The 27,793-nt window shown below is 38.3% G+C and overlaps 2 protein-coding genes across 6 annotated transcripts; both read right to left on the minus strand.

The window, feature by feature from the left end:
• Positions 1 to 76: 76 nt before the first annotated feature.
• Positions 77 to 14,462, minus strand: LOC113648071 (hemicentin-1-like). 4 transcript variants are annotated; one of them, XM_047807791.1, is made up of 15 exons: positions 14,198 to 14,461; positions 11,806 to 12,069; positions 11,330 to 11,659; positions 9,417 to 9,680; positions 8,962 to 9,294; positions 8,648 to 8,875; positions 8,322 to 8,546; positions 6,823 to 7,074; positions 6,387 to 6,725; positions 5,192 to 5,419; positions 4,863 to 5,090; positions 3,705 to 3,932; positions 3,376 to 3,603; positions 2,608 to 2,862; positions 77 to 2,431 (listed from the first exon to the last, which is right to left on the minus strand). In XM_047807791.1, exons 1-15 carry the CDS (start codon positions 14,250 to 14,252, stop codon positions 2,277 to 2,279), a joined length of 3,612 nt encoding a protein of 1,203 aa, XP_047663747.1. In that variant the 5' UTR covers positions 14,253 to 14,461; the 3' UTR covers positions 77 to 2,276. The 4 variants fall into 4 exon arrangements, with proteins under 4 accessions (XP_047663747.1, XP_027010905.2, XP_047663748.1 ...); XM_027155104.2 differs by lacking the exons at positions 4,863 to 5,090; positions 5,192 to 5,419; XM_047807792.1 differs by lacking the exons at positions 3,376 to 3,603; positions 3,705 to 3,932.
• A 3,970-nt stretch (positions 14,463 to 18,432) lies between these two features.
• angptl6 (angiopoietin-like 6) lies at positions 18,433 to 27,179 on the minus strand. 2 transcript variants are annotated; one of them, XM_027155082.2, is made up of 7 exons: positions 26,942 to 27,179; positions 25,479 to 26,001; positions 24,712 to 24,849; positions 24,422 to 24,518; positions 22,023 to 22,216; positions 21,069 to 21,339; positions 18,433 to 20,338 (listed from the first exon to the last, which is right to left on the minus strand). In XM_027155082.2, exons 2-7 carry the CDS (start codon positions 25,980 to 25,982, stop codon positions 20,130 to 20,132), a joined length of 1,413 nt encoding a protein of 470 aa, XP_027010883.2. In that variant the 5' UTR covers positions 25,983 to 26,001; positions 26,942 to 27,179; the 3' UTR covers positions 18,433 to 20,129. The 2 variants fall into 2 exon arrangements, with proteins under 2 accessions (XP_027010883.2, XP_047663603.1); XM_047807647.1 differs by having other exon boundaries at positions 18,434 to 20,338; positions 24,422 to 24,611.
• Positions 27,180 to 27,793: the final 614 nt, after the last annotated feature.

The following is a 27,793-nucleotide window of genomic DNA, read 5'->3' on the forward strand; positions in this document are numbered from 1 at the left end:
CTACCTGTAAAATTTTTCATACAAAGCTACAAAAGATGCCAGATGTACAAAAAACATTATTGTACAAACAACGTTATTAGTGATCTCCATTGTCACACTTTAATAAACACAAGATTTCACAATTTTTTAAAGCACAATTTATTCACAACTAATATCATTAAAATACTTTCAAAGTTCTGCTGTTACACAAAAGGCTGTCATTTGATTTAACTCAAGCGAATGCATGATTATTTGTGCTTTTATTAGACATTGAGATGTGTCATTTCTTGAGTTTGTATCCACATTTGTACAAATACATATATATACAAATACATACAGTGGTGTGAAAAAGTGTCTTGATTTTTTTTTTTTTGCACGTTTGTCACAATTTAATGTTTCAGATCATCAAGCAAATTTAAATATTAGTCAAAGTTAACACAAGTAAACACAACATGCAGTTTTTAAATGAAGGTTTTTATTACTAAAGGGACAGTTTTGTAATGTAACGGAGTACAAATACTTCGTTACTGTATTTAAGTAAACATTTCACCTATCTGTACTTTACTTCGCTATTTAAATTTATGTCAATTTCACTTTTACTCCGCTTTATTTCCAGTGTGCATCTTTGTTACTTGTTAGCTACTGCAAAATAAAATCAGAAGAAATGTGTGCGACCGCAATAAGGGAGGTTTGGCCAATCACTGCTCCTAGATTGCATTATGCAGCTCCGCACGCTCTATTTCAGCGTAATGTTGCCAAAGGAGCAGTGGCGGAGCCAGAGGGGTGTCCGGGGTGGCACTGAACACCCCTGACATTGGACGTTTGGTGCTGATTGACATCTCATTTCACCTATCAAAAGAAGTCTTCGTTTGACGTTTGGTTGCGGAGCCGCTCAACATTTCAAATCCATCAATCAATGACAAGAAAGAGTTGAGAGTTAGAGAAGAATAAAGTAACAGACTAATACTAAAACATCAAATTTCAGTAAGTTTTGAGATTAAACGTCAGGATTTAGTTTTCCAGAAAAATATTTCGAAGGTTACGTCGCTATATAAATTGACGTTAGACGCTATTAACAGATTAATTAGACAAGAGAGATCGGTTCGTTCCCCAGTTTAGCCATAATATACATTACGTTGACATTTGTGCTACTTATACATGTATACAGTGCAGTAGTTAAACTTGAGTTTGAATTAAAAAGAAAATCTGTACTTGATGCTTAAATGTATTATATCCATGTGTCATATTTTTACATTGGGTCAATAAAAAATTAAAAGAAAGGCAGAGATATCAGGCTTCTTTTTAAAGAAGCAAACACATACAGATCAGGTGCAAACAGACCACAGCTAGCCCCCAGCCCCTGCATCACCACAGTACCCCAGAGCAGCTTCCTGCCTGATGCTAGCAATCAGACTTCACAAGAGCCACCAACAGGTTTGAAAACCCACGCAGTCAGTCAGTTAGTCAGTAACATGTCCAGTTCAGAATTTAAGTTTAGCTTGTTATAGATGGTTTCATCAGTTTAGGCTTTACATAAAAATGTAATTTGGTGTTGATTTATGTTTGACATACACAAGATAAAATTATAACATAATATATTATAAATTATAAAATAGATTATGAGAAATATATTCTACCTCTAATGAGCAATTATGAGATTCATCCATGCTCCTTTTTAGGGTAATTTGTGTCATAGTCTGTGGACCCCCTAAAGTTGCCTTGGCCACTCCCTGGCCACCCCATTTGCAAGAAATGTTTCTGTACATTGGAATGAAAGATTCTTCCTACCGGATGAAGTGCCTCTTATGCATACCGAAAATTACTGAATGTTTACTTTTTACTTTTACTTCAAATACATAAGTACATTAAATATCAGAAAATTACTTTTGATACTTAAGTACAGTATATATCAGATACTTTAAGACTTTTACTTGAGTAATATTCTAAAAGGTAACTTTCACTTCTACCAAAGTCTTTTTCTAGTACGATACTTGTACTTTTACTCAAGTTTTGCTTTCTACCACTTTATACAACACTGCTAAGGGAAAACTAAATTCAAACCCACATGTTGTGAAAAAGTGTTTGCCCTCCCTGTTAAAACATACCTTAAATGTGGTTTATCACACCTGAGGTAAATTTTTCTAGCCACACCAAGACCTGATTACTGCCACACCTGTTCGCAATCTAGAAAACATTCTAATAAAACCTGACACAAAGCAAATGATTATTTATTTCTAAAATCATCATAAGTCATTTTAGTTATTTTCTGTGTTGGTTGTCACACCTTTTCCATCATTCTACTTCAATAGTGACATAGAGACATCACCATTAGTCTGTATGGTGTACCTTCCAGATCGTTTGCGCTTGACAAAAATGTGAATTCCATATGCAATAAGGATTAAAATCAGTAATAGAACCCCAACACAGATTATTATTGTCCGCATGTTGCTTTCTGTAAAGAAAAAACAAAAGACAAGACTCAAGTTAGTCAGTAATGCATGCTACATAACACATTGTCTTTAACAAAGTACAATTTTAAAATAAATTTAATAAGTTAAACTAAATCATTTGCCTGTGTTGATGGCATTGTATTTTCTAACCTACATTTACACTTGACATCAGACGTACCTTCTACTGTCAGTGAGACTGTCCTTGTTTTGCTCCCAAGTTCATTAGAAGCAGTGCACAAATATTCACCAGCATCAGCAGACTTGGTTTTAGAAAGGTTTAGAATTGCCTGCCGCCTCCCAGTGGCCTTAGTTTGGTTTTGAAAGCTCCATCTCACTTGAGGCTCTGGATTTCCTTCTGCAGTGCAGCTCAGAGACAAGTCATTGCCTGCTTTCACCACTTCTGAGGGTGTGACTGGCTGAATTTCTGGACCATCTATGGACAAAGTTTGAGACTGAAGCATCATGTCACAAATACTGAGCCAAAAGTGCAACTTTTATTTTGTTCATGAAATCAAACAAATATGTTTTAGTGTCATACACATAATTCTGTGATTTGTTTTACAGAAGCACTGCTCAAGACGCTGTATTGAAATGATTCATACTCGATATACCCACATGCTGTTTTAAAATACTTAAAGTAGTTCTCTAGAAGCCTGGTTGTAAAGCAATCCATGTTCAAATTCAACTGCATGTTTCTATTGATGTTCTAATGATTAGTCTCCTTTCCTTATTTTCAGAACTTTTTAAACCCAGCTTAAACAAATTGTTGGGGGTCTAATGTTTCTTTTTTTCTAATGGTCTATGACATTAAAGTTAATAAACGAACATTTTTGTCCTGTGCTTGCTTAAATTGCCTGTCTAAATTTCCCATGCACCACTTCTCATATTTTATCTACGATTTCTGACAACTCAGAAACAATGCTGTGGTATAAAGAAAATAACTTACACTGAACATTAACGATCATCCTGTGTCGTTTATCTCCGTGCTTGTTCACGGCTGTGATCACATATGAGCCGCTATCTCCTCTTGTAAGACTATGAAGAGGGCTCACTGTTTCCCCATCTTTTGTCCAAGTAATGGTCGCTACAGGAGAAGCCATAACTGAACATTTGTCTAAGAAGGATTCATACTCTTTCCCAGTATAACTATGAGGACAGTTAAATGTAGGAGAATCTATAAAAGAACAGAGAGTAACTTCAGTATCAAATTTAACAAATCTGTAATCGTAAATCAGTTGATGATATCTACATAGTCTTTACAGCTTTTACACTCACACTCCACAGTGATATTTGTGTGACAGCTTGAACTTCCCACCTCATTAGAGGCAATGAATCTATAATGGCCCGTGTCACTCCTGCTGAGAGGGATATCGGAGCTGACAGGTGATTGTTCTTGATACCAGGTGATGTTTGGCTCTGGTTTTCCCATAACATTATAAGGATATGAGCTCAAGGGAGTATTAACCAAAGCAGACCAATCTGAGCACGTTATTACAGGTTTGTCTGAAAAATAAACCAATGTGACAAAATTCAATGTGAGAAGAACATTTCTAGAATTTACCCTACATTTCTAGACTGAAAAGATTAAATTAACCGGAAAATTGCATTATTAATATAGAATGGGGACATAGAAGCCTTTATTATCGCCACATATACATTACAGCACAGTGGAATTCTTTTTTCACATACCCCAACTGAGTAGGTTGGGGTCAGAGTGCAAGGGCAGCTATGATACAGCACCCCTGGAGCAGGGAGGGTTGAGGGCCTTGTTCAAGGGCCCAGCAGTGGCAGCTTGTGTGTGCTGGGCCGAGAACCCCGATCCTCCAATCAACAACCCTGAGCCTTAACCAGTTGAGCCACCACTGCTCCATATATGTAGATATGTAGAGCCTACAGACTCTATGTTACACTCACAGTGCACTATAATTTTGAAAGTATCTGATGTGCAATTTTTATTATGTTGTCTTTGTAGAAGCCAACATTCTGTTTTTTGTTCATGAAATCAAAGAAATATTTCTTACTGTTATACACATAACTCTGTCATTTGTTTTACAGAAGCACTGCTCAAGCCAATGTATCGCAATGATTAATACTTAATGTACCGACATGCTGTTTTAAAATACTTAAAGTAGTTCTCTAGAAGCTGTTCCCTGGTTGTAAAGCAATCCATGTTCAAATTCAACTGCATGTTTCTACTGAAGTTCTATTGATTAGTCTCCTTTCCTGGTTTTCAGAACTTTTTTAAAACCAACTTAAACACATAGGGGGTCTAATGGTTTTTACCACCTTTGGCATTAAATTTAATAAACGAACAGTTTTCTCCTGTGCTTGCTTAAATTGCCTGTCTAAATTTCCCATGGACCACTTCTCATATTTTATCTACGATTTCTGACAACTCAGAAACAATGCTGTGGTATAAAGAAAATAACTTACACTGAACATTAACAATCATCCTGTGTTGTTTAACTCCATGCTTGTTCACGGCTGTGATCACATATGAGCCGCTATCTCCTTTTGTTAGACTATGAAGAGGGCTCACTGTTTTTCCATCTTTTGTCCAAATAATGGTCGCTACAGGAGAAGCCATAACTGAACATTTGTCTAAGAAGGATTCATACTCTTTTCCTGTATAATTATCAGGACAGTTAAACGTAGGAGAATCTATAAAAGAACAGAGAGTAGCTTCAGTCTCTAATTTAATAAATCTGTAATCATAAATCAGTTGATGATATCTACATAGTCTTTACAGCTTTTACACTCACACTCCACAGTGATCTTTGTCTGACAGCTTGAACTTCCCACCTCATTAGAGGCAATGAATCTATAATGGCCGGTGTCACCCATGCTGAGACGCATATCAGAGCTGACTGGTGATTGTTCTCGATAACAGGTGATGTTTGGTTCTGGTTTTCCCATAACATTATAAGGATATGAGCTCAAGGGAGTATTAACCAAAGCAGACCAATCTGAGCACGTTATTACAGGTTTGTCTGAAAAATAAACCAATGTGACAAAATTCAATGTGAGAAAAACATTTCTAGAATTTTCCCTACATTTCTAGACTGAAAAGATTTTACTAGATTTGTAAAGTTCGTCGCGACAAACTTTGATGTTGGCTTTGACGATGCAAGTATTGTGCTTATGGATTGTGCTTTTTGGAGGCATGTGGACATAAGGGTTAGTGTTGCTTTTGGAGGCAAGTGGACATAAGCATGTGACATCATCCAAATACTCCTGAAGAAGTTCCCCACATTGTGCTGATTGTTTTGATATGTCACTTGTCCATGTTGTGCCAATTTTTGATTTTCACGTGATATCACGTGACGTCACGTGACGTGAGCAGATTACACGTCAGGCAGTTCCCCACATTGTTCTGAGTGTTTTGATATGTCACATGAGCATGTTGTGCATTTTTTTCTTTTCACGTTACGTCATGCGACGTCGCATGACATCATCAGAATACACGTGAGGAAGTCCCCCTCATTGTTCTGAGTGTTTTGATATGTCACATGTCTATGTTGTAAAAAGTTTTTTGATTTTGCATATATTGTGGGCGGGGCTGCGGCACAACCGAAAGGCCAATCAGTACACCAATTTAAAACTTTGTTCAAAGTATCACCCTAAAGGAGCTGGCCGAGTTTGGTGTAGATAGTTCAAAAGCTTGCCGAGTTATAAACCTCCAAAATTTATAATGAGAGTCTATGGGGAAAAAAGCAAATTTGAGACCCGGTATCGGAAGTACCGGTACTCAGATCGCTTAGAAAAGTAATAGCAACAAACTTCACACCAGGGTCTACAACATATCCGGTTAACTTGCTGCATGTGGCTCGAAAGCCCTAGGAGGAGATACTCTTGATAAATTTTTATCTTAGCTTAAATAGGAAAACAGAATGTTGGTTCTACAAAGCCAACATAAATATGTAGATATGTAGAGCCTACAGACTATGAAACACTCACAGTGCACTGTAATGTTAAGAGGATCTGATGTCTTTATAGGAGGAGGTTGAGGCCCTTCTGGCCCTAGTTCCAGCTTTGCCTCACATCTGTACTGAACTCCATCATCATCTTTGCTGGTCGAGATGCTGATTTCAGTAGAACGGTTTACTGGTGTTTTGGAGGAATTGTTATTAAATTGTACACTTTTCACTAGCTGTCCTGGTTGTCCTTTGTACCAGTTGACAATGAGGAGATTAACAGGAGCAACATTCTGAACATAACACTCGAGATTGTACTGTTTGCCCTCAATCATTGGCCCTGTGTGATTCATGGTGCTGATCAACACCTGCTCTGGACGTTCTGTGGAGAAAGAGCAGATGTTTTCTATATATCATATATAAAGCATTCAGGGTAAACGTTATTACATCTCAAACTGAGCAGGTAACATACGACTCACTGTAAAGAGTAACTGGGAGCTTGGATTGGCACTGCTCTTGTGCATTGATGTAGCATATTGGCTGTGTGTCCCAGTGTTTCAGACTCTCTACCCTCCAGATAAGGAACTGAACGTCTCTTGTTAGTGCCACTGCTCCACTCAATGCCTCCCAACCCATTCCTTTATGGGTGATGGTTGTGGAACAGTTAGCTGTGGCAAAAGTACCAAACTCCACCACTAGTTTAGCAGGCTGAATTGTAATGGGACAATCATCTGCAAAACAAATTACTCTATTTAAAAATTGGTAATTTAATTTCTCGTATATTTGTAATTCTAACCTACACCTGGTTTTGTAAATTTACATTTGCTATGAACGCAATCCGTCCTCTGCAAATGATCCAAAATGCAGCTGCACGGCTTGTGTTCAACCTGCCTAAGTTCTCGCATACCACCCCGCTGCTGCGATCCCTCCACTGGCTTCCGGTAGCTGCACGCATCAGATTCAAAACACTGATGCTGACCTACAAAGCCAAAAACAGACTAGCTGCCTCTTACCTCAAAGCCCTCATCATTCCTCGCACTGCACCCCGCACCCTCAGAGCTACTGTACCAGCACTGCTCGAGTGGTTCTATCTCTCAGGGTAAGAGGCAAGTATACTACAAGACTCATTTTCTGTTAAGGCACCAAGGTGGTGGAATGAACTTCCCCTAGGGGTTTGGACAGCTGGGTCACTGGCTATTTTCAAACGGTGTTTAAAGGCCTACTTATTCAGGAAACACTTCAACTAGCACTTCCTATTTTTTGCATTTATTTAAATAAAAAAAAAAAAACTTTGACACTTTTTCATTGTAACTTTGTATACCATTGTAATTTTGAACAATGTTTTAAACACATGGTATCTTAAGTATGTAACCTAGTGAACCAGCATTAATGTAGCTAATGATAGAGATTTAAGCACTTATGTACGTCGCTCTGGATAAGCTCAGGATAAATGCTGTAACTGTAAATGTATTTCTGCCTTAGGTGAGACCCTGACATGGATGAAGTTACTGAAGATGAAGCATACTGTTTTACAGCACAAATAGCAGGATGCCTAAGCACAATGGCCCAAAATGACAGACTGACTGACCATTGCATTAAATGTCACAATAAAAATATTCAGTTTCTACCACATAGATAAACAATATTCATTTTAAGACATCAGCTCCAGCATACAGAAGCCTTAAGTGTTCTAATATTGTAAATGTCTCTTGGACACATGTAATACTAAATGATGAGCAATAATTATACAAAATGTTTTTAATTATAATAATATATTATATCGTATAGCTTATACCTTGTAAGAAATTAATAGCGATATTGACTGGTGTTCTATCCACTTCTTCCATACACAGAAAGCTTCACCATGTCAGTGATTATTCATTTTTTTCTTTCTAAATAATGTTTTGTTCTTTGTTTTGTTTTTTAAATCTAATGAATCCAGAATTAAACAACACTGGTATGAAGGAAAAGAACTTACCCAGAACAATGGTCAGACAGTGTTTTTCAACTCCGTGCTTGTTCACGGCTGTGATCACATATGAGCCGCTATCTCCTTTTGTAAGATTATGAAGAGGGTTCACTATCATTCCATCTTTTGTCCAAGTAATGATCGCTAGAGGAGAAGCCATAACTAAACATTGGCCTGAGAAGGATTCGTTCTCTTTCCCGTTATAAGTATCAGGACAGTTAAACGTAGGAGGATCTATAAAAGAACAGACAGTGACTTCAGTATCAAATTTAATACATCTGTAATCATAAATCATTTGATGATATCTACATAGTCTTTGCAACTTTTACACTCACACTCCACAGTGATCTTTGTGTCACAGCTTGAACTCCCCATCTTATTAGAGGCAATGAATCTATACTGGCCCGTGTCACTCCTGCTGAGACGCATATCAGAGCTCACCAGTGATTGGTTTCGATACCAGGTGATGACTGGCGATGGTTTTCCCACAACATTATAATGAAATGAGTTCAATGTAGTATTAACCAAAGCAGACCAATCTGAGCAAGTTATTACAGGTTTGTCTGAAAAATAAACCAATGTGACACAAACCAATGTGAGAAAATATGTCATATTCATGTAAAGTTTAAAGCATCTTTGAAGCACTCACAGTAAACTTCAGTGGGGAGAAGATTTGAAGTCACTATAGGAGGAGGCTGAGGTCCTGCTGTTCCCAGCTTCAACCTTGCCTCACATCGGTAAGGAGCATCAGAGTCAGTTCTGTTGGCCGTGACCTTCAGTGTAACAGTCTTATTACTAGGAGTTTTGGTGGGCAAGTCTGAGAATCCCCTGTTTTTCAGTAAGTGGTCCCCTTTGTACCAGGAAACAGCCAGGACATGCACAGGAGCAAAATTCTCAATGTCACATTGGAGCTCATATTTTTTGCCTGCAGTCAGTGGCCCAATATGATTCACGAAGCTGATAGACACTTTTTCTGGAATCTCTGCACAGAGAAATTGATCTGCATTCAACCTCCTTCCATATACAGTATATTATACTTGGATTTGTCATAGTTCGGCCCACATATTTATTCACCAATCTATAAATCAACGCCTTGATACTTACTGTAAACAATGATTTTAAGAGATCTTTCGCATTGTACATCTGTCTGGTTCTTGTAGCACACAGGTTGTATTTCCCAGTCAGTCAGATTGTCTGTTTCCCAGGTGATGGTCTGAGTATCATGACTGAAAACATTTCCCGTTGGAACACTCCAGTCCACATCAGTGTCGTTGGACAGGGAACGGCAGCTCACTGAGACAGGATCTCCATATCGTACCGCCAGCTCAGGAGGGTCCAGGACAAGGTCAGAGCAATTTTTAGGTTTTGCTAATGACAGAATTCATACAAACACAGTGTGTGTTCAACTCAAGTTAACAGTTTAAAATACTACAAAAAGCTTGTAATTCCAAATTTCCTTTGTCTGAAATAAATCCGAATATAGAGGAAATACATGCCAAATGTCATACCTCTAATTGCAATTATTTGGCAGTAATATTTGGTGTTGCCAAGGATTGGTGTCAGTTTTATTAGAAATAGCAGGACATTTTAGCATTTACTGTATACTTTTATTGGTTTTACACTGTCTTTTATTTAATTAAAAATCTAACAAACCCCTAGCTCAGACCTGGGCAAACTACGGCCCGCGGGTCACATCCGTCCCTTTGTACGTCCCTGTCCGGCCCGCATGAGGCCAATCATAAATTATAGGGATGCACCGAAAATTCGGCCACCGAAAATTTTCGGCTGAAATACCTAAATCACCAAAACAACACGGCCAAAACACAATTGTAATGATGCAATTAAAAAGCGCAGCCAGCACAAGGTTATCTGGATAAGAGCCAACATGTCTGTGGTGTGAACTTATTTCAATATCTCAGAGAAAGACCCACGGATAGCGATTTGCAATGCATGCAATGCTGAAATTTGAAGCGGGGGTGTGGGGGTGTATCTGCACCCCCACATTATTTATCACCTGAAATCCAAACATCCCAATTGCCATTCTAAATATGAGAAGAATGCGGCAATCCGAGCATGAACGCTCTGTCTATAGCAGACGTTTTTGAAAAGGCAAGAAAGTGATTTCCAGTGATGGTGCCAAGGCAAATGGCATAACACAGAAAATTATGGAATTCATTGCCTTAGATAAGTGGTCGCCAACGCGTCGCCAGGTAGGCAGGTTACCCTCCAGATGTCTCACGCTAAGTAAAGAAAGTTGATAACGAATGCCGTGTTTTCAACAAGACATGGACTGCCAAGTATTTCTTTACAGACCTATACAACACAATTTCACATTGCGGAATATTTACGGAATAGTTTTATTCTTCCGATTACCAGTACCAGCTATTCAAAATATACAATTTAGTGCATTTTACAATGGAAGAAAGTCGATCAGAATTAAGTTCAAGTTATCGTTGGTGTGGCCCTCTGACACAATTCAGGTTTCTCATGTGGCCTCTTGTAAAAATTAATTGCCCACCCCTGCCCTAGCTATTGGTCAGTAGCTCAAGAACGGGAGGTTTTCCTTAAATTGGAAAAAAATGATTCTCAGTAACTCTGATCTAATCCTGGACAGATAACTTACTTCAGTGCTTTCACTTCAAGGTGTTTTATCTAACAATATTTTAGAAATTTTAGAATAATAACCCTGGGATTAAATTAAATTTCTTTCTTGACAATTTAAAACCATAAATATAGATATATCCATCTGATTTTCTTTCTTAATTGTTTTTTTTTTCCATCTTTCACCAGGAAACTTTCATCCATCCAATTTAAGATAAGTAAGAAAAAAGTGCATCAGTAAATCCTGTAAAGCTGACTCATTAAAATATCTGATGATAAAAATATAGCCTATCAGACATCCGACATTAAAGGAATACTTCCGTTGTATTTTTCTTCAACCACTTCTACTGCACCACCAATGTACATGTAAAAAGGCTTTAAAATTTGTAGGAGATAAAACAATATGTGGAACTCACAGGTTATTGTAATGCTCAGATTATCTGATTTCACTGTATTGGAAGTCTGAAATTCCTGTCCCAGATTAAGCGTTGCCTCACATCTGTACTGAACTCCATCATCATCTCTGCTGGGGAAGATCTGTAGCATGGTGGATATAGTCTCTGGACTCTTGTTTAATTTGTCATTAAAGCTACTGCTATTCACCATATGGAGTCCTTTGTACCAGGTCACATTGAGGAGATGAATCGGAGCAACAGTGTGAATGTCACATTTGAGATTGTACTCTCTGCCTTCAGTCATTGGCCCAGAGTGATTCATGATGCTGATGAACACCTGGTCTGGAAGCTCTGCACAGAGAGAAAATTTTTATCAACCACCTGCCCCTTTCCACACTTAAAATTCTTGTATTTCTAATACTCTTTGGTGCACAAATTTATTAGTAAACAAATTCTTACACATAAGCAAATAAACAATTTAAAAAGGCGATACTTACTGTAAACAGTAAGTGGGAGCGTTCTGCTGCATTGTACATCTGTCTGGTTCTTGTAGCACACAGGTTGTATTTCCCAGTCAGTCAGATTGTCTGTTTTCCAGGTGATGGTCTGAGTATCATGACTGAAAACTTTTCCCGTTGGAACACTCCAGTCCACATCAGTGTCATTGGACAGGGAACGGCAGCTCACTGAGACAGGATCTCCATATCGTACCACCAGCTCAGGAGGGTCCAGGACAAGGTCAGAGCAATTGTCCGATTGTGCTAATGACAGAATACATACAAACACAGTGTGTTCTCAACTCAAATTCATACAGTTTAAAATACTACAAAAAATTGTAATTCCAAATTTCACTACTCTCTGCATATAGAGAACAAATGTGACAAATGTCATGCCTCTAATTGCAATTATTTGGCAGTAATATTTGGTGTTGCCAAGGATTGGTGTCAGTTTAATTATAAACAGCTAGACATTTATACCTTGATTAGTTCTACACTGTCTTTTATTTAATTGGAAATCTATCAATTACTGGAATTACTAGAATAAATAGAAATCTAGCAATCATTATGATTGTTTATCGGATATATATAAAGATTGATTAATTGATATAAATGATAGTTTTGAGTTTATTTATAACCATAAATGTGTATATATTTTAATATGCCTTATTGTGGTTACATCAAACTGGACTTAATACTGCTGATCCCTCAATCTAATATCTTTTTAAAAAAGTAAGATAAAATAAAATTTCATTAGTTTAAAAGTTCACACGTTCAGATAACTGTGTCAAAAATCTTCATTGGTGTGAGCTTTGACCAAAGTCACTTGTTTGAAGCTCGTGTTAATAATATTACCCACACGCCTATTTTCATTGGAAATATAATGTCACTACTAGTTCACACAATTGTTATTTCGGGTATTTTCCTATTGTGATTCATTACGGGTTGAATTTTCGAGTAGAAATCCCATAAACCCATTTCCACTTAGGAGTCAAATGTCTTATTAAAACCAGAAGATCTGACCATAAGCTCCTAATAAAAGTTCAAGTTTATTATAAAATACCCCTAATAACCTATAAAGCGCCAAATGGTCTTGCACCACAGTACCTGAGGGAGCATTTGACCTTTTATGATTAACCACACCCTCTTTGATCAAAAGTTCCAGACTATATATTATGAGCTAGAATAATAAAAACTTTAGATTTTATTTTCTTACAAAACCCAATAGTTATGAAACAACATTCCAATTGGTGTTCAGGACTCAGACTCAGCCTTATTGAAAACCTATTTGTTTAGTCATGCTTCTTGTAAATAGTGTTTATCTTAGGTAAAAGCTTGAATATGATGGTTTCATGGCCATAGAGAGTCTATAATAGAATCTATGATATTTGGATGCTGTTGCCCCAAACAATATGATTAAATTTAAGTGCTAATGAAAATGTTATTTATACTGATGATCCTTTCAACACACTTACCATTGTTTAAACTTATAGCATATAGTTGAAGATCAATGACTCATAATCACATTATCTGGTCACACAAGAAAGGAGGGGTTCCTTTTTTCTCCTTTCTAGCTTTGTTCCTCATGCAGGCTCAGGAAGATTTTCCTAGCCTCTGGCATTTTCATCAGATTTATATCAAAATCAATATCTGTATCTGACTCACACTTTAGCCTCTAGCTTTGTTTGAGTTTTGAAGAAAGAGGAGTCAGTATTTAATCCACGTTATGCACACTTAATGCAGCCATGACTGAACATGACTGAGAAGGATAGTGGTTTCTCTCTCTCTCTCTCTCTCTCTCTCTCTCTCTCTCTCTCTCTCTCTCTCTCTCTCTCTCTCTCTCTCTCTCTCTCTCTCTCTCTAATGAACCTTTTATAACACAAAATTCCTAATGTTCAGAAACTCTATCACAAAAGTGTCATGCTGTGTTACACCCATAAAGTTACATCTACAAAAGTGTGATGTCCACTAGGGCCGGCGAAGTCGTGTTTTCGCGAACACTGGTATTAGCATCATTTTGAAAGTAACAGCAGCCACACCCTTTGAGTCTGAATGGCTTTCAAACTTAGCCTCAAAAGTCTTAAGCACAAAAATAAATTCCATCAAGGTACAGTTTCTCATCTCCAACAACAGTAAATGAGTTGAACTGTGAAAATGTCAACTATGAGCACATGGGCGCACACAAGGACATATACTGCTGTATGAAATTCAACCCCCTCAGCAAGTCCATGCATTCTCAATCTTGATTTTTAGTGACTGTGAAATATACATTTTAAATAAATAACCGCGATTCAACATTCTACAGTCTACAGCTATCATTTCACAAGAAAAAGAAATTCACACAAGAAACGATATGCTGCAATCGTGTAGAGATAGAAGCATGGCCACTTACCACCATTTAGGAGTGTGAGAAGGAACATGCCGATTAGCTGAGTAAGGTACAGCATGGTCCAATTTTACAAGTGACAAAAATGATATAGATTTACAATGATGATGATGATGATGATGATGATGATGATGATGATGATGATGGTGATGATGATGAGGATGATGATAATGATGATGATGATTTAAAAAAAAGGCTGTGTATATAGCAGTAGGTCCACATGTGGCAAACTGAAACTGTTCTCTTGTCTGCATGAAGTTTAAGTCTGCACTGAGCAAAAAAAGAAAGTGACAGCAGGAAATCCTGTTAGGTGATCTGTTATGAGGAACCTGTTTCTAAAGAAAAAATGGGTGCTGTGTTCTCTGCAATTAAAAATCTATTTTAACATTGGTGTGTTTAATAAGTATGAAGTATTAGTATATTTTAAAACAAGCTGGAGATATATATTTAAATTTGCAACCATACTGATACATGACTTGTGTTTGGGGATGTTTTGAAACAAATCACACATACATACAGCACAAAAACACTAATACTAATTATACTGATGACAGTAAGTTATAAAATATATGTAAATATATATAACAGTATCAGTATTGGGCAAACTAATAATTCAAACATTATCTCATTTTGGGGCAATATTTCAACAACTAGATTTATGACTAACTCCAACAATGATGGCTCTGATGAATGTTTGTGAGCAACAGTATGTTTACACCATTGAATTGAACTGAAACCATGACCAATTTCATTCTTCATGATCAATAGCCAACATTAGACCTGTTATTTAAGCTCTGCCAAACTTATTTCTCTCTTTTTTTGTCCATATTTACAACTCAAGGTATAATAAGTGATCAATCATTCTACCTTAGGAATTAAAGATCTATCTAGGGTCTATCAGATCATTAGCCTCCTAGTCTTGATTAGGGTTAAGAGTTTTCTTTAGAGTTTAATAAATTTTTTTAAGTTCTGTTAATAGGATATAAGAATTTGTTCATCTGCTCAGGATGTAAAATTGTCTCACGTTTATTTTTTTTATCATTTCAGACTGGGATGACCAACACCTGAGTAAACATCCTTATCAAGGTCGAGTGTGGTGAAAGCTTGCCAGTGGTGCTATGGTACTGTAGGATTCTAGTCTCAATTGGTACCAGTCGCTTTCAGGCTTTATGTTCAGTTGAAGCTGTCATACCTCTGCGAACACCTACCGGCTCTGCCAGTCCTCCATGTGCACACAGAGCCTGTAGGAAGCCTGTGAGATCAACCAGCAGTGATTTTCCAGTATGCAGTAGCCAGATTCTTACAACCTTGCTTCATCAAAGGCAGAAATTTCACATCCTGATTACGTTTAAAAATGCTGTTTTAAATTGCCTTCAGAGAGAACAATAGAAAACCACTGGAGCCAAATTAGTCATTATATTCCATAATTATGATGCTGCAGATGATAATAAAAATGACGTTGAGGAGGCTGAACCCATCATCCCTCATGCCCTGACATATACACAGTGCTTTGAGATTACTAGCACAAACAGGGATTTCCCAGGTGGATTTTAATTCAAATATTCTCTGCTGTAAAGTGTCCTTAATTTGCTTTAAGTATAGAAGATTAAAAAAAAAGAACCTTTAACACTATGATCCTTGAAAACATCTCACAATAAAAATCATTTCAAAAGCAGAAATGAGTTAATTAAGGAATGTTGGTTTATGGTATAGGAAAATTTGATTTTTTGATTTTTTTTCCAATTATAGCATTTTCTTTCATCCCATGTACTAAAGCAGTTTGTTTCTCTTGATGTTTGATTCATAAAAGAGCAAAATGTCAAACTTTTCACCCACGGAGATAAGTTAGTTCCATTATCAGTCTCTATGTCTTTAACCTTTAGGATCATAATCTCATTAAGATAGTTAGTGCTAACACTGGAGACTCCGTCCACAAAGGTGACATAAAAACTTCATGTAACTTCTCTAATATAACAAAAACAATAGTTTTTAAGATCTGTTTAGGTCTGTTTAGGTTATTAATGATCTTTTTAACTATGATCATTTATTTAAAAAAAACAGATCTATTATTTATCTATTTTAAGTATTAACTATGAACACAGACAAAATCTGACCAATCAAAATTCAGAAATCAACAACACCATGGTGTCCACAAGAAGCCTACTGCTATCACTTGCAAAGCAAGTCATCAGGCCTAAAGCCAAACTATTTGTTCTGGTCATGTTTGAACACAAATTCAATCAATCACTCAAATGTTTGAATCCTCTATCCTAAAACATGTAGATTAAAAAATATATATAAAAAAAATATACCCCTGCAACACAGTGTTTTCATACATTATTTATTTTACTGCCAAAACAGTTGCCTGCATAAACAAACCCAGAACAGTTCACACTGACGCAGTGCAAGTAACCACTCAAACCACAAGTAGCTTTTAGAGAACTTGTAGAGTAATGCGTCACATACAATCACCATAACAACCAAAACAATCTTAGTCATGATCTAAACAAATAAAAAAATACACAGAACAAATATACAGATACAAAGTGAGAGAAAAACACACTGATGTGGATTTCACCATTTTCAGCTGGACAAAAAATATATTCTTGCTATGATAAGTATGAAAATATGTTTAGGATTCAACACTGTTTTTATATTTTATTCAACTTTTAGCAAATATGTGCTTTATCTCCTTTGGGGTCATATTTTTCTTGAGTCTTATCTCTTGTTTGTGTTCAGATGACACTCTGACAGGATAAAATTAAAAGTGGAACATACCAACACCCCAGACTTCCTCACTTAACCTCAGTGCCTGACTTCATACAATTCAGACACAAACCACACATGAATACAACCATGTTAGTCATATGAAAAGTATGACTTTCTTCTTATTATTTACCTTTCACTGTATGTTTGCAGTAATTTACCATTAGCGAGAATTTGACTTACCACCAGACCAATTATGTCCTGTCAGTATTGATGTAGTAAAGGGGACAATAGTGTGGACAATTCCACAGGCCCTGAGGAGACACAGAGGTTAAAGGGACCTTAATGCAACAAATATTTTTGAGGTGAATGTAAGTTGTCCAATAAACTGTCAGGCTGCTAGTGGCTATGCCTCAAATTTGGAATGAAGCTGTGGGAAAGAGTAGCGGAAGCTAGGTTAAGGAAGGTGGTGGAAATTTGTGAGCAGCAGTATGGCTTCATGCCCAGAAAGAGCACAACAGATTAAATTTTTGCTCTGAGAATGTTGATGGAGAAATATAGGGATGGTCAGAGGGAGTTGTGTGTTTGTAGACTTAGAGAAAGTGTATGACAGGGTGCCAAGAGAAGAGCTGTGGTACTGTATGAGGAAGTCAGGAGTAGCAGAGAAGTATGTTAGAGTGGTGCAGGACATGTATGAGAGGAGCAGGACAGTGGTGAGGTGTGCTGTAGGTCAGACAGAGGAGTTCAAAGTGGAGGTGGGACTGCATCAGGGATTAGCTCTGAGCCCCTTCCTGTTTGCTATAGTGATGGACCAGTTTTCAGAGGAGGTCAGACAGGAGTCTCCTTGGACGATGATGTTTGCAGATGACATTGTGATCTGTAGTGAGAGCAGGGAGCAGGTGGAGGAAAACCTGGAGAGGTGGAGGTTTGCGCTGGAGAGAAGAGGAATGAAAGTCAGTCGTAGTAAAACTGAGTACATGTGTGTGTGAATGAAAGGGAGGGAAGTGGAACAGTAAGGTTACAGGGTGAAGAGGTGAAGAAGGTACAGGAGTTTAAGTACTTAGGGTCAACAGTCCAGAGTAATGGAGAGAGTGGGAAAGAAGTAAAGAAGTGAGTGCAGGCAGGTTGGAGTGGATGGAGAAAAGTGTCAGGGGTTCTGTGTGATAGGAAAATATCAGCAAGAATCAAGGGGAAGGTGTACAGGACAGTGGTGAGACCGGCCATGCTGTATGGTTTAGAGACTGAAGAAGAGACAGGAGTCAGAGCTAGAGGTAGCCGAGTTGAAGATGTTAAGGTACGCTTTGGGAGTGACAAGATTGGACAGGATTAGGAACGAGTACATCAGAGGGACAGCTCATGTTGGACGTTTGGGGGACAAAGTTAGGGAGGCCAGATTAAGATGTTCAGAGGAGGGAAAGTGAGTATATTGGTAGGAGAATTTTGGACATGGAGCTGCCAGGCAGGAGGCAAAGAAGAAGGCCAAAGAGGAGGTACTGTATATGGTTGTAATTAATGAGGATAAGAAGCTAGTGGGTGCAAGTGTTGAGGATGCAGAATATAGGGATAGGTGGAGAGAGATGATTCGTTGTGGCAGCCCCTGAAGGGAAAAGCGAAAAGAAGAAGAATTGAAAGAGGAAGCACCTGCTTTGGTTGATTTGTGAAGCATACTGTATATTCAGCAGCTTTTGCTTCCCTTATTGTGGTTTAACCGTCTAATATTCAGAGAAACTTTACCTCTTATGGAAATTGTTAACAAAAGGTCTGTTAAGAAATGTCTATACTGGAACAAATGATTTTAGGCAATGTGCCAACTTTACACATTTTACATTTATTTCTCACTGCTGCAGTAAAGGTAATGGACTATGGATTCCATCCCAAACAGCAGCACTCGATTATGTGCATGACTCATAGTTATATTCAGCAGCTTTACTTCTTTTCCTGTTGAAACATTTTTTTTCCTTTTCAGAACTCCTATTCGGAAAATGGGTTAAAAGTAAAGAACACTAGGAGAGAAGACAATGTGTATAAGAATAGAGCTGGTGGAAGACCGTACTGGCATAAAGTGAGGTTTCTTCTCTCAGGATGCCAGGCCTGACCTTTTCCCACCACTTTTAGCTAGAGAGATTGAAGATGTGGGAAGAGAGAGAGAGAGAGAAATCTTACATAACATATACATAATCAGATATTGTGATAAGGGACCAGTTGAGGCATGTTATACAGTAGCATATGACATGTAAAGTAAATAAGGGAATTGTCAGTGAGAGTGTAGCTGAACTCAATTCATCATTTTCACTCAAATCATTTCTTAATTTGATTTACTTTTATTGGATGATATCTTTCAGGTCTTTAAACACACAACATTGAATAATAAACAGCAGTGATTTTCTTTCTTCCTGTTCTATGAAGGAGATGTTACATCCGAAAAGAAAAGAAACCTTTATTTATTTGTAAAATGTTTTGACACTTCATATAAATTTGTTTATCACCTTCAGAACTATTTTCTAGACACAAGACATTTCTCATACCTGAACACGTCATAAATAAGCCTGAAACCACTGATGTCTTTAATGTATATAAAGCATTCTCCCTTTGCCTTGATAGAAAGGAAATGTTCAACATAACCGCAACTTTCAAGTGCAAAAAACAGAGGATGTGGCTTCCACAGCGTCTGTTGCCATTGGAGAGTCCAAAACAAGTAGAAATTTGTCAGTCACTTCAGATTCATATTATGATTGATTCACCTGTTGTATTTTCAAGTGACACCATCAATGGTCCAACCACTGAGCTAGCATTTTTCTTCACACTGACATCTTTCAGCATATTTTACTTTGAATAAATATTACTTTGCATATCCAGATGTCCGTGTAGGTTAACCACTGGGCTATAATAGGCCACTCATTTAAAATCAGAAAATCTATGCTGATTTAAACAAATAATGTACATTTATTCAAAGGGGATAAAGAGTATTTGGGGAAATAAAGCCTCTTAAATCTGGTCTAGCAACTAACACTGACACTAAGTCAACAACACACAATATTACATTCATCAGTTGATCATTATCATCTTTATCATTTCATCAATTATGATAGAAAATGCTGTGTTCCAAACAGATGCAGTCATCAATTCCAGCAGAATGAAATAGAACCGATTAACTTTTCTGAGACTTTTGTCAGGTTATTTCCATTCCTCTGATGTTTGCTCAGCTGTACAGTTTAGTAGTTAGTACCAAGCTTTACTTCACCAGTTCTTCAGTAGGTTGAATGGGTTTAACCATCATTGTGACCTTCTTGAGAGAGTACGAGCCTCCATGGAACTCAGCCCAGTAAACGCCGTCCTGGTAGCGGCTGCGATAATGGCCTCCTCTGTACCAAACCCCGTTTAGGTTTGAGTGAGCACACATGTGGTACCACCAGCCCCCCTTCTGGTAATGAGCACAGTTACCTGCAGGAGTATGCACAGGGGACTTTGTCATGCAATTTAACAACAGGATAAATCATATATATATATATATATATATATATATATATATATATATATATATATATATATATATATATATATATATATATATATATATATATATATATATATATGAAATGTGGATGTGTCTTTGAGTCATATGTATGAATGTCAGTAATGTTTTTAATGCTAACACTAACCAGCTGTCAGGAAATACTAGGACAATCCCCTGCCAGACCACCAGAGGGGGTACTGGCAAGTGTCTTTGTTATGACTTGTTCTGTTTCTCATCACCTATTTTCAATTTGCCCTAATGGTTGCCCTATATATACTTACCCTATATATACTTGCCCTTGCGTATTGGCCTTTTGTAAAGTCATTGTTTAATGTCATGTTTCATTAACTTTATCATTGTCATGGTTTTTGCTTAACCATCGCCTTCATGTTTTATTTTCATGTCATGTGTAAGTTATGCTTGCATTAAAGTCAATAAAGCCTAGGACTGTTTATCCTGCAAATGAGTCTGATTTGTAGAGTCCCTGGCACAAATGTGATACCAGCATTCAGATAAGCCTAAAGGAATTTTAAATATTCCATAATAAAATTAGTGGAACCGAGTGGGAAGTGTGTTTATTGTAAAAAATACCAATACTGAGAACTGAATATTTAAAAATGTACCAATACTATTAAAAATTAACTAATACTTTGTTACCTGAGTAGGCATCCTTGTCGCGGTCAAGTGTGGTAAAAGCTTTATTGCTGTGCCAGGAGAGTGAGTCACCAGCGGTGCCCTGGTAGGATCCCAGTCTCAGGCGGTACCAGTCGCTTTCAGGTTCTATGTAGAAGCTGTCGTATTCTGCAAACACCTGCCGGCCCTGCCAGTCCTCCATGTGCACTCTGAGCTTGTAGGAAGCCTGTGAGATCATCCAGAAGAGATTTTCCAGACCCAACCAGTACTCACCATCCAGATTCCCAAAGCCTTGCTGTGTGGGCAGAAATTTCACAAATATATTATTTGTCTTTATTTTACAATAATAAAAACTGGATAACTTCCTGTCTTCCAATTGTTAAAAGAGCATAAAGGTGAGAGAGAACACAAATGTGTGGGGAAATGGTGACTCAGCGGTTAAGGTCGAGTTTCAAGACTATGACATGCCGAGCTACCACTGCTGGACCTGGGAAGTGGTGACTCAAGCAGTTAAGGCTCTGGGTCACTGATTGGAATGTTGGGGGTTCAAGGTTTAAACTTTGTTTAGGATTCCTACTGCTGTTGGGCCCCTGAGAAAGGCCCTTAATCCCATTTGATCCAGGGGTGCAAAGTTGGGAAATGTGAGGGAAGAATTTCACTCTGCTGTAATGTATATGTAATAAATAAAGGCTTCTTCTACATCTTCTTCTAAATGTAACTACAAGGAGGCAGTGGTAGGTAGCTGAGTGAGATCAAATCCCTGGGTCACCAATTTGCCAAGTTGTATAAATGAGATAAATGTAAATTGGTCTGGTTAAGGGTATCCACTGAGTTCAGTTCAGCCAAATATCATTTTCTTTTAGTGTTAATCCATAATCATATGTAGGTCAGGTATAAATATCATAACATCGTATATCCTCCATAATTAATTTGCTTGAATAAAGGTTAAAGATGGTGATAAAGGTAGCCCGAGCCAACCTTGTACTGATCCCAGTTTCTGAAGAAGTTGACAGAGCCATCCAGTCTTCTCTGGATGACGGTCCATCCACCCTGAGCGTGGTTCTGGTCGCACCACGCCTGGAACAGTCGGTTAGAGTTTTGTGGACGTAGCAGGTAGATTCCACTGATGCTTTCTTCTGAGTCCAGGACATGCTGGCAGTCTTTCCATGGCCCTGCAAGATCAGAAAGCTTCCTGTCAGCAGTGGTGCAGTAAACGGGGGAAAGATACGGATGATTTCACAGGCTATGAGGAGACACAGAGGTTAACTAAAAAAACTGTTTAACGTATCAGGTTATGTCTACAGGTGGCTATACATCACATTTGGGCAAACAGGAAGCTGGACTGGTGTTTGGCTCATAAATATATTCAGCAGCTCTTGCTTTGCCTCTTGTGGTTTAACCGTTGTGAGCAGGTTTAAAGCAACTTTAGCTCTCAATAGAATAAATGATTATTTATTAGGCAAAATATCAGAAAGTGCTATGACTCATATTATGACATTTGGATTTCCTCCCAAACATTGTATCTGATTCATTATTCCATCTGCTGTGTTTACTTCTCGTTTTGGCAATTAAACATGACTACGAACACTGACCATTCGTGGATATATTGCTAAAGCTACTTTTCCTAAATGTCTGTCCTAAGGATGTATTAGGTGACTGTCTAATGAGTGGACAGTCTAAAGGGTCCAAGCCGCTTGGAATTCTGGGATGTTTATTAAATCCACGGCTCTGTATATACAAAAGCTATCTCTCAGCCTCTGCTTATCTGTGCACCATGGAGGAATGTTCAACATCACGCTCCCACTAAGCCCACAATCACTGATATTGAGCATCATACATCACCCACAGTACAAACACACACACACACACACACACACACACGCGCGCGCGTGCGCACGCACGCATGCACGCACACACACACACACACACACACACACACACACACACACACACACACAGAGAAAACACACACACACAGAAAACACACACACACAGAAAACACACACACACACACACACACACACACACACACACACACACACACACACACACATACACACACAGAAAACTGTGCCCAGGCATGATCTGTTTTATCTTCAGGCTCTCCCTGTTTGTGCTGCTGTCAGAGTGTCAGAGTTAAACCTGCTGGAGTCCCTACTTTCAATCTCTCTCTCTCTCTCTCTCTCTCTCTCTCTCTCTCTCTCTCTCTCTCTCTCTCTCTCTCTCTCTCTCTCTCTCTCTCCACATCCTGAATCCTGATGCTCTACATCTGCTGATGTGATCCATAATTCTGATTACTGTAGCCTGATGGTTCTGAATTTAAAAAAGGACCTGTGCTCAAACAATTTTATTTTATTTTATTTTATTTTATTAATTATTTGAAGATATGCAACAATAATCATAGCAATAAGTTTTTACTTTGAAGTTAAATTACTTTTTTACTAGAAAGGAAAAAAACGACATCGCGCCATAAAAAAACTACATAAACCTGTTACTTGTCTTCTCACACCCATCTCTCTGATGCTGCATGTAAAAAGCGTGGGTGTGAAATGAACTCCATCTGCCCTGTAATCTGTGTGTGTGGGTGTGTGTGTGTGTGTGTGTTTGTGTGTGTGTGTGTGTGTGGTGGGGGGTGGGGGTCCTGCTTCCCACACACACTTACACTCCTTAAATGCATTCATTCTAAATATTCAGTACAGAAAATTCATTCATTCATTCATTCATTTTCTACCGCTTTATCCGAACTACCTCGGGTCACGGGGAGCCTGTGTCTAGTACAGAAAATTGTGTCGTTTAATTCATGAAGATAAGTGCTGATTTGCATAAGGACTGATACTATATATAATATACAATCTGTTAGCAACTTAAACACTATTAAGAAACTATGAAAGCAGTAGTTTAGTGTTTAAGGCTCTGAACAAGAGAACAGAAAGTCTAATATGTGGCTAATAGGCTAATACTTTCTCTTTAATCGTCACATCAAGACTATGTGTACTATAGTGGATATGCCGATTGACCACTATTGGGCCCTTGAGCAAGGCCCTTAACCCTCTCTTCTGCAGTGGTGCTGTGTCACAGCTGACCCTTTTCTTGAGTTCAAACTTACTAAAAATCTGAGATTTATGAAGAAAAGGATTTGCTGTGATGGACAGTATATGTATGTGATCAAATGAGTGAAATAAATAAGTGAAATATGTGATTGGCTGAACTATTTTAAAAAGCAACAACTTTTTTTAGAATGACTTTTGTTTTTAATATAATATATAAGTTTCACAAGCCTCCTGGGGGCAAAATCCCATGCTGTGGCGATCCTGAACAGTGAGCGACCGAAAGAACAACAACAACAACATATAAGTTTCACAAACAGTTTTACATACCTGGTGACTTAGTAGCAGGGAAACTGATGAACGGCTTGTCAGTAGGGAGATCTGTGGCCATGGTGAGGAGCCCATGAATCTCCTGCAGTGTTTGTTTCTGTTGCAGAAAAGCACTTTGGTCTCTTTGAATGTTCCTGACTTCATGTTTAGGCTTGACACTCTCGTTCTGCAGGACGACTGACTGATCGACCTGCACCGGATGGTCAGTCTGATTCACGTTTCATATGACGCACAGTACAACACGTATGGAGATGATTATTACTGTATAATACACTGATGAAGCTCCTCACCTGCTGTGGTTTGGTGATGGTGCTCATCTGACATTGTTTTTCCAACTGTGTCATTAGTTGACTCTGGTTGTTCACCAGAGAAGTGAGTGCCTCGTATTTCATCTCCAGCTCTCTGTAACTGTTCGATATCTGCAGCACCTGAAGCCAAACAGATCAGAGATCGAGGGGATGTGTCATTTTGTGTAATCACCACACAATCACCAGCCTCGCTTAAAAGAAATGAGCCCCAGCATCACTCCTGCATGCCATCTTTTGTTTTTTGCTTGTTGTTTTTTTTTAGCCTTGGTGGTATTATTGTTGTAATGGAGTTCACATGTTGATGATATCTTTGAAACTCAATCTGAACTAATCCTGCTATCATGTTCATTCATTCATTCATTTTCTACCGCTTATCCGAACTTCTCGGGTCACGGGGAGCCTGTGCCTATCTCAGGTGTCATCAGGCATCGAGGCAGGATACACCCTGGACGGAGTGCCAACCCATCGCAGGGCACACACACACTCTCATTCACTCACAATTCAATTTTCCAGAGATGCCAATCAACCTACCATGCATGTCATTTGACCGGGGGAGGAAACCGGAGTACCCGGAGGAAACCCCCGAGGCATGGGGAGAACATGCAAATTCCACACACACAAGGCGGAGGCGGGAATCGAACCTCCAACCCTGGAGGTGTGAGGCGAACGTGCTAACCACTACGCCACCGTGCCCCCCACTGCTATCATGTTATCAACAATGATTTATCTGTAATCATACGGAAAATTACCTGTAAGGTGGTGTTCAACAGTAGCTCCTCCAGACGTCTCTGCTCCACCACCTGCTCCTGCTCGTTGATGATCACGTTCAGCAGCTGGGCGTACAGCTGGGAGATGCGAGCGTTCATGGCACTGCTTTCTCTGCGCAGGATGCTCATCTCGCTCGCCAGCACTCTGTCCTGCTCCAGACGCACACGCAACCTGTCAAGCTGCTCCTGCTGGTTATTGAGTTGAGCGCGCAGGTCGGCGGTCTCAGATCCGTTGGCCCGCACTGTTTCGGTACTCACACACAGTGCACCTTTCAGCTTCTGCTGCGGAACGATGAAGGTGTATGAGCAGCGGCCCGCTTTGGGGTCTGAGGAGCGTGATGGACGTTTGGGAGCTTCTTTACTCTTAGAGGTATCAGGATGAGGTGCATCTCTCCCACCATTTACACCAAACTTCACTAAACACACTAAGAGCAGGAGCAGAGACAGCGCACGCTTAATACGCTTCTCCATCGTAGTGTCCAACATCTGCTCTTGTAATCTAACCCTGAAAAAGATAAGTAGAAAAATATTTTGGGTCACGATTACACTCTCACTCTATCCGCTCAATTATTTTCTACTTAGATCCAGATTCAAGAGCTCTGCAGCTTTGACGCTTGCCAGATGTCTGGATCTGACTCCAGCAGCCAGGAGCTGATTGTAGGGTTAATTAGCATGTCAACATGAACAGAACTACAGTCAACAAAAAAATCCAACACTTATCCTCATTCCATGGTCAACGGTTCACAGTCAATGCACTTCCAATTACACGCCTTGGCGTCTATCCACAAATACACACACTCACTGGTCTAAACACTGACAGAAAACTGACGGTTTAAAATAAAGAAAAATAAAGATTTCCTCTAAATACACTTATAGTTTTCTCTGGAGTTTTACTTATCCAGAGATTCTAGCTTCCTTACAATGGAAATAACATACATGAAATAAAAATCACAGGAATATCGCAGATATAAACAAATCCGTAAAACAGGATACAGCAAATAAAGCAATAAAAAAATAAGTAAGTAATATTAAACATGCCCTTGAGATTTAATGAGATTAACAATTATTGACCTGATGATTTTTTTCTTGAGTGTTTTATTTTAGAATTTTAATACTTAATTAATTTCTGAATGATTATTTTATGCAATAGAAATTCTCTAGAAAATATTTCTAGAGTTGGAAACAGTTGGAAAACATCTCATTGTACTGTTGATCGTGTAGTTAGAGGTGTTCATAACTGTCTGTAAAACATCAGGATGAAATCTGGCTCGTGTGAGTTTTAGACTTTTCTTTCAGAAAAGGAAATATAAATCTTTGAACTGAAACATATATTTCACCATTTAGACATTTACATATAAAGTAACATGTTTTTTTTGTCTTCTAAATATTGTTGTAGGGTTTTTGCTCTGCTGTATCCTGTAACCTTGATGTGTAGAATGTCTTACCTTTATAACCAGAAAGAAAATCTCTGCTGGTGTCCTGTGAATTTTTTGTCCTAAGCTGAGGATGGGTCCAACACAGTGTTTTTAACACACAAAAAAACCCATAAAAACAAAAAACACTACAGCTAAGAAAGAAAGAGAATCTGCTGCAAAATTAAGAAATTCATTTTAAGAAATTAAGAAATTCTGTTGTAAGCAACAGAAAGGATATAGAAGAGGCTAGTGGTCATCACTGCTAAACTACAGAAAGAATTGGGACTAAAGTGCAGGATGGGAGACACACAAACACACACACACACACACACACACACACACACACACACACACACACACACACACACACACACACACACACACACACACACTGACAGTGGGGTCTGAAAGTAGTAAAATCACTCCCCTCTCTCGGCCTCTCTAAACAAAGGCCAGAGCAAATTACAAAGCAGCCTGATGGCATGTTGTCTCTGTACTCAGTGTCCACACGGTCCTGACCTTCTCCATTCCAGGATGAAGAGCTTAGATAGATAGATAGATAGATAGATAGATAGATAGATAGATAGATAGATAGATAGAAAGAAAGAAAGAAAGAAAGAAAGAAAGAAAGAAAGAAAGAAAGAAAGAAAGAAAGAAAGAAAGAAAGAAAGAAAGAAAGAATAAAAAAAAAACTGACCAAACTAATTCGGTAAACCAAAGAACACGATTTTACAGAAAAGAATACGTAGTAGATAAAGTAGGTAAGAATAATTTAAAAAATGTTTTTAGGTGTTAAGTGGTGCAGTTTTAGGTGTTATAGGTTTAAGTGTTTTTGTTTTGTAGAGTTGTCATTTCTATGAGAATACACATCAGTACAGCAGA

Source organism: Tachysurus fulvidraco, chromosome 24 (genome assembly GCF_022655615.1).
Source record: "Tachysurus fulvidraco isolate hzauxx_2018 chromosome 24, HZAU_PFXX_2.0, whole genome shotgun sequence".
Taxonomy (NCBI): domain Eukaryota; kingdom Metazoa; phylum Chordata; class Actinopteri; order Siluriformes; family Bagridae; genus Tachysurus; species Tachysurus fulvidraco.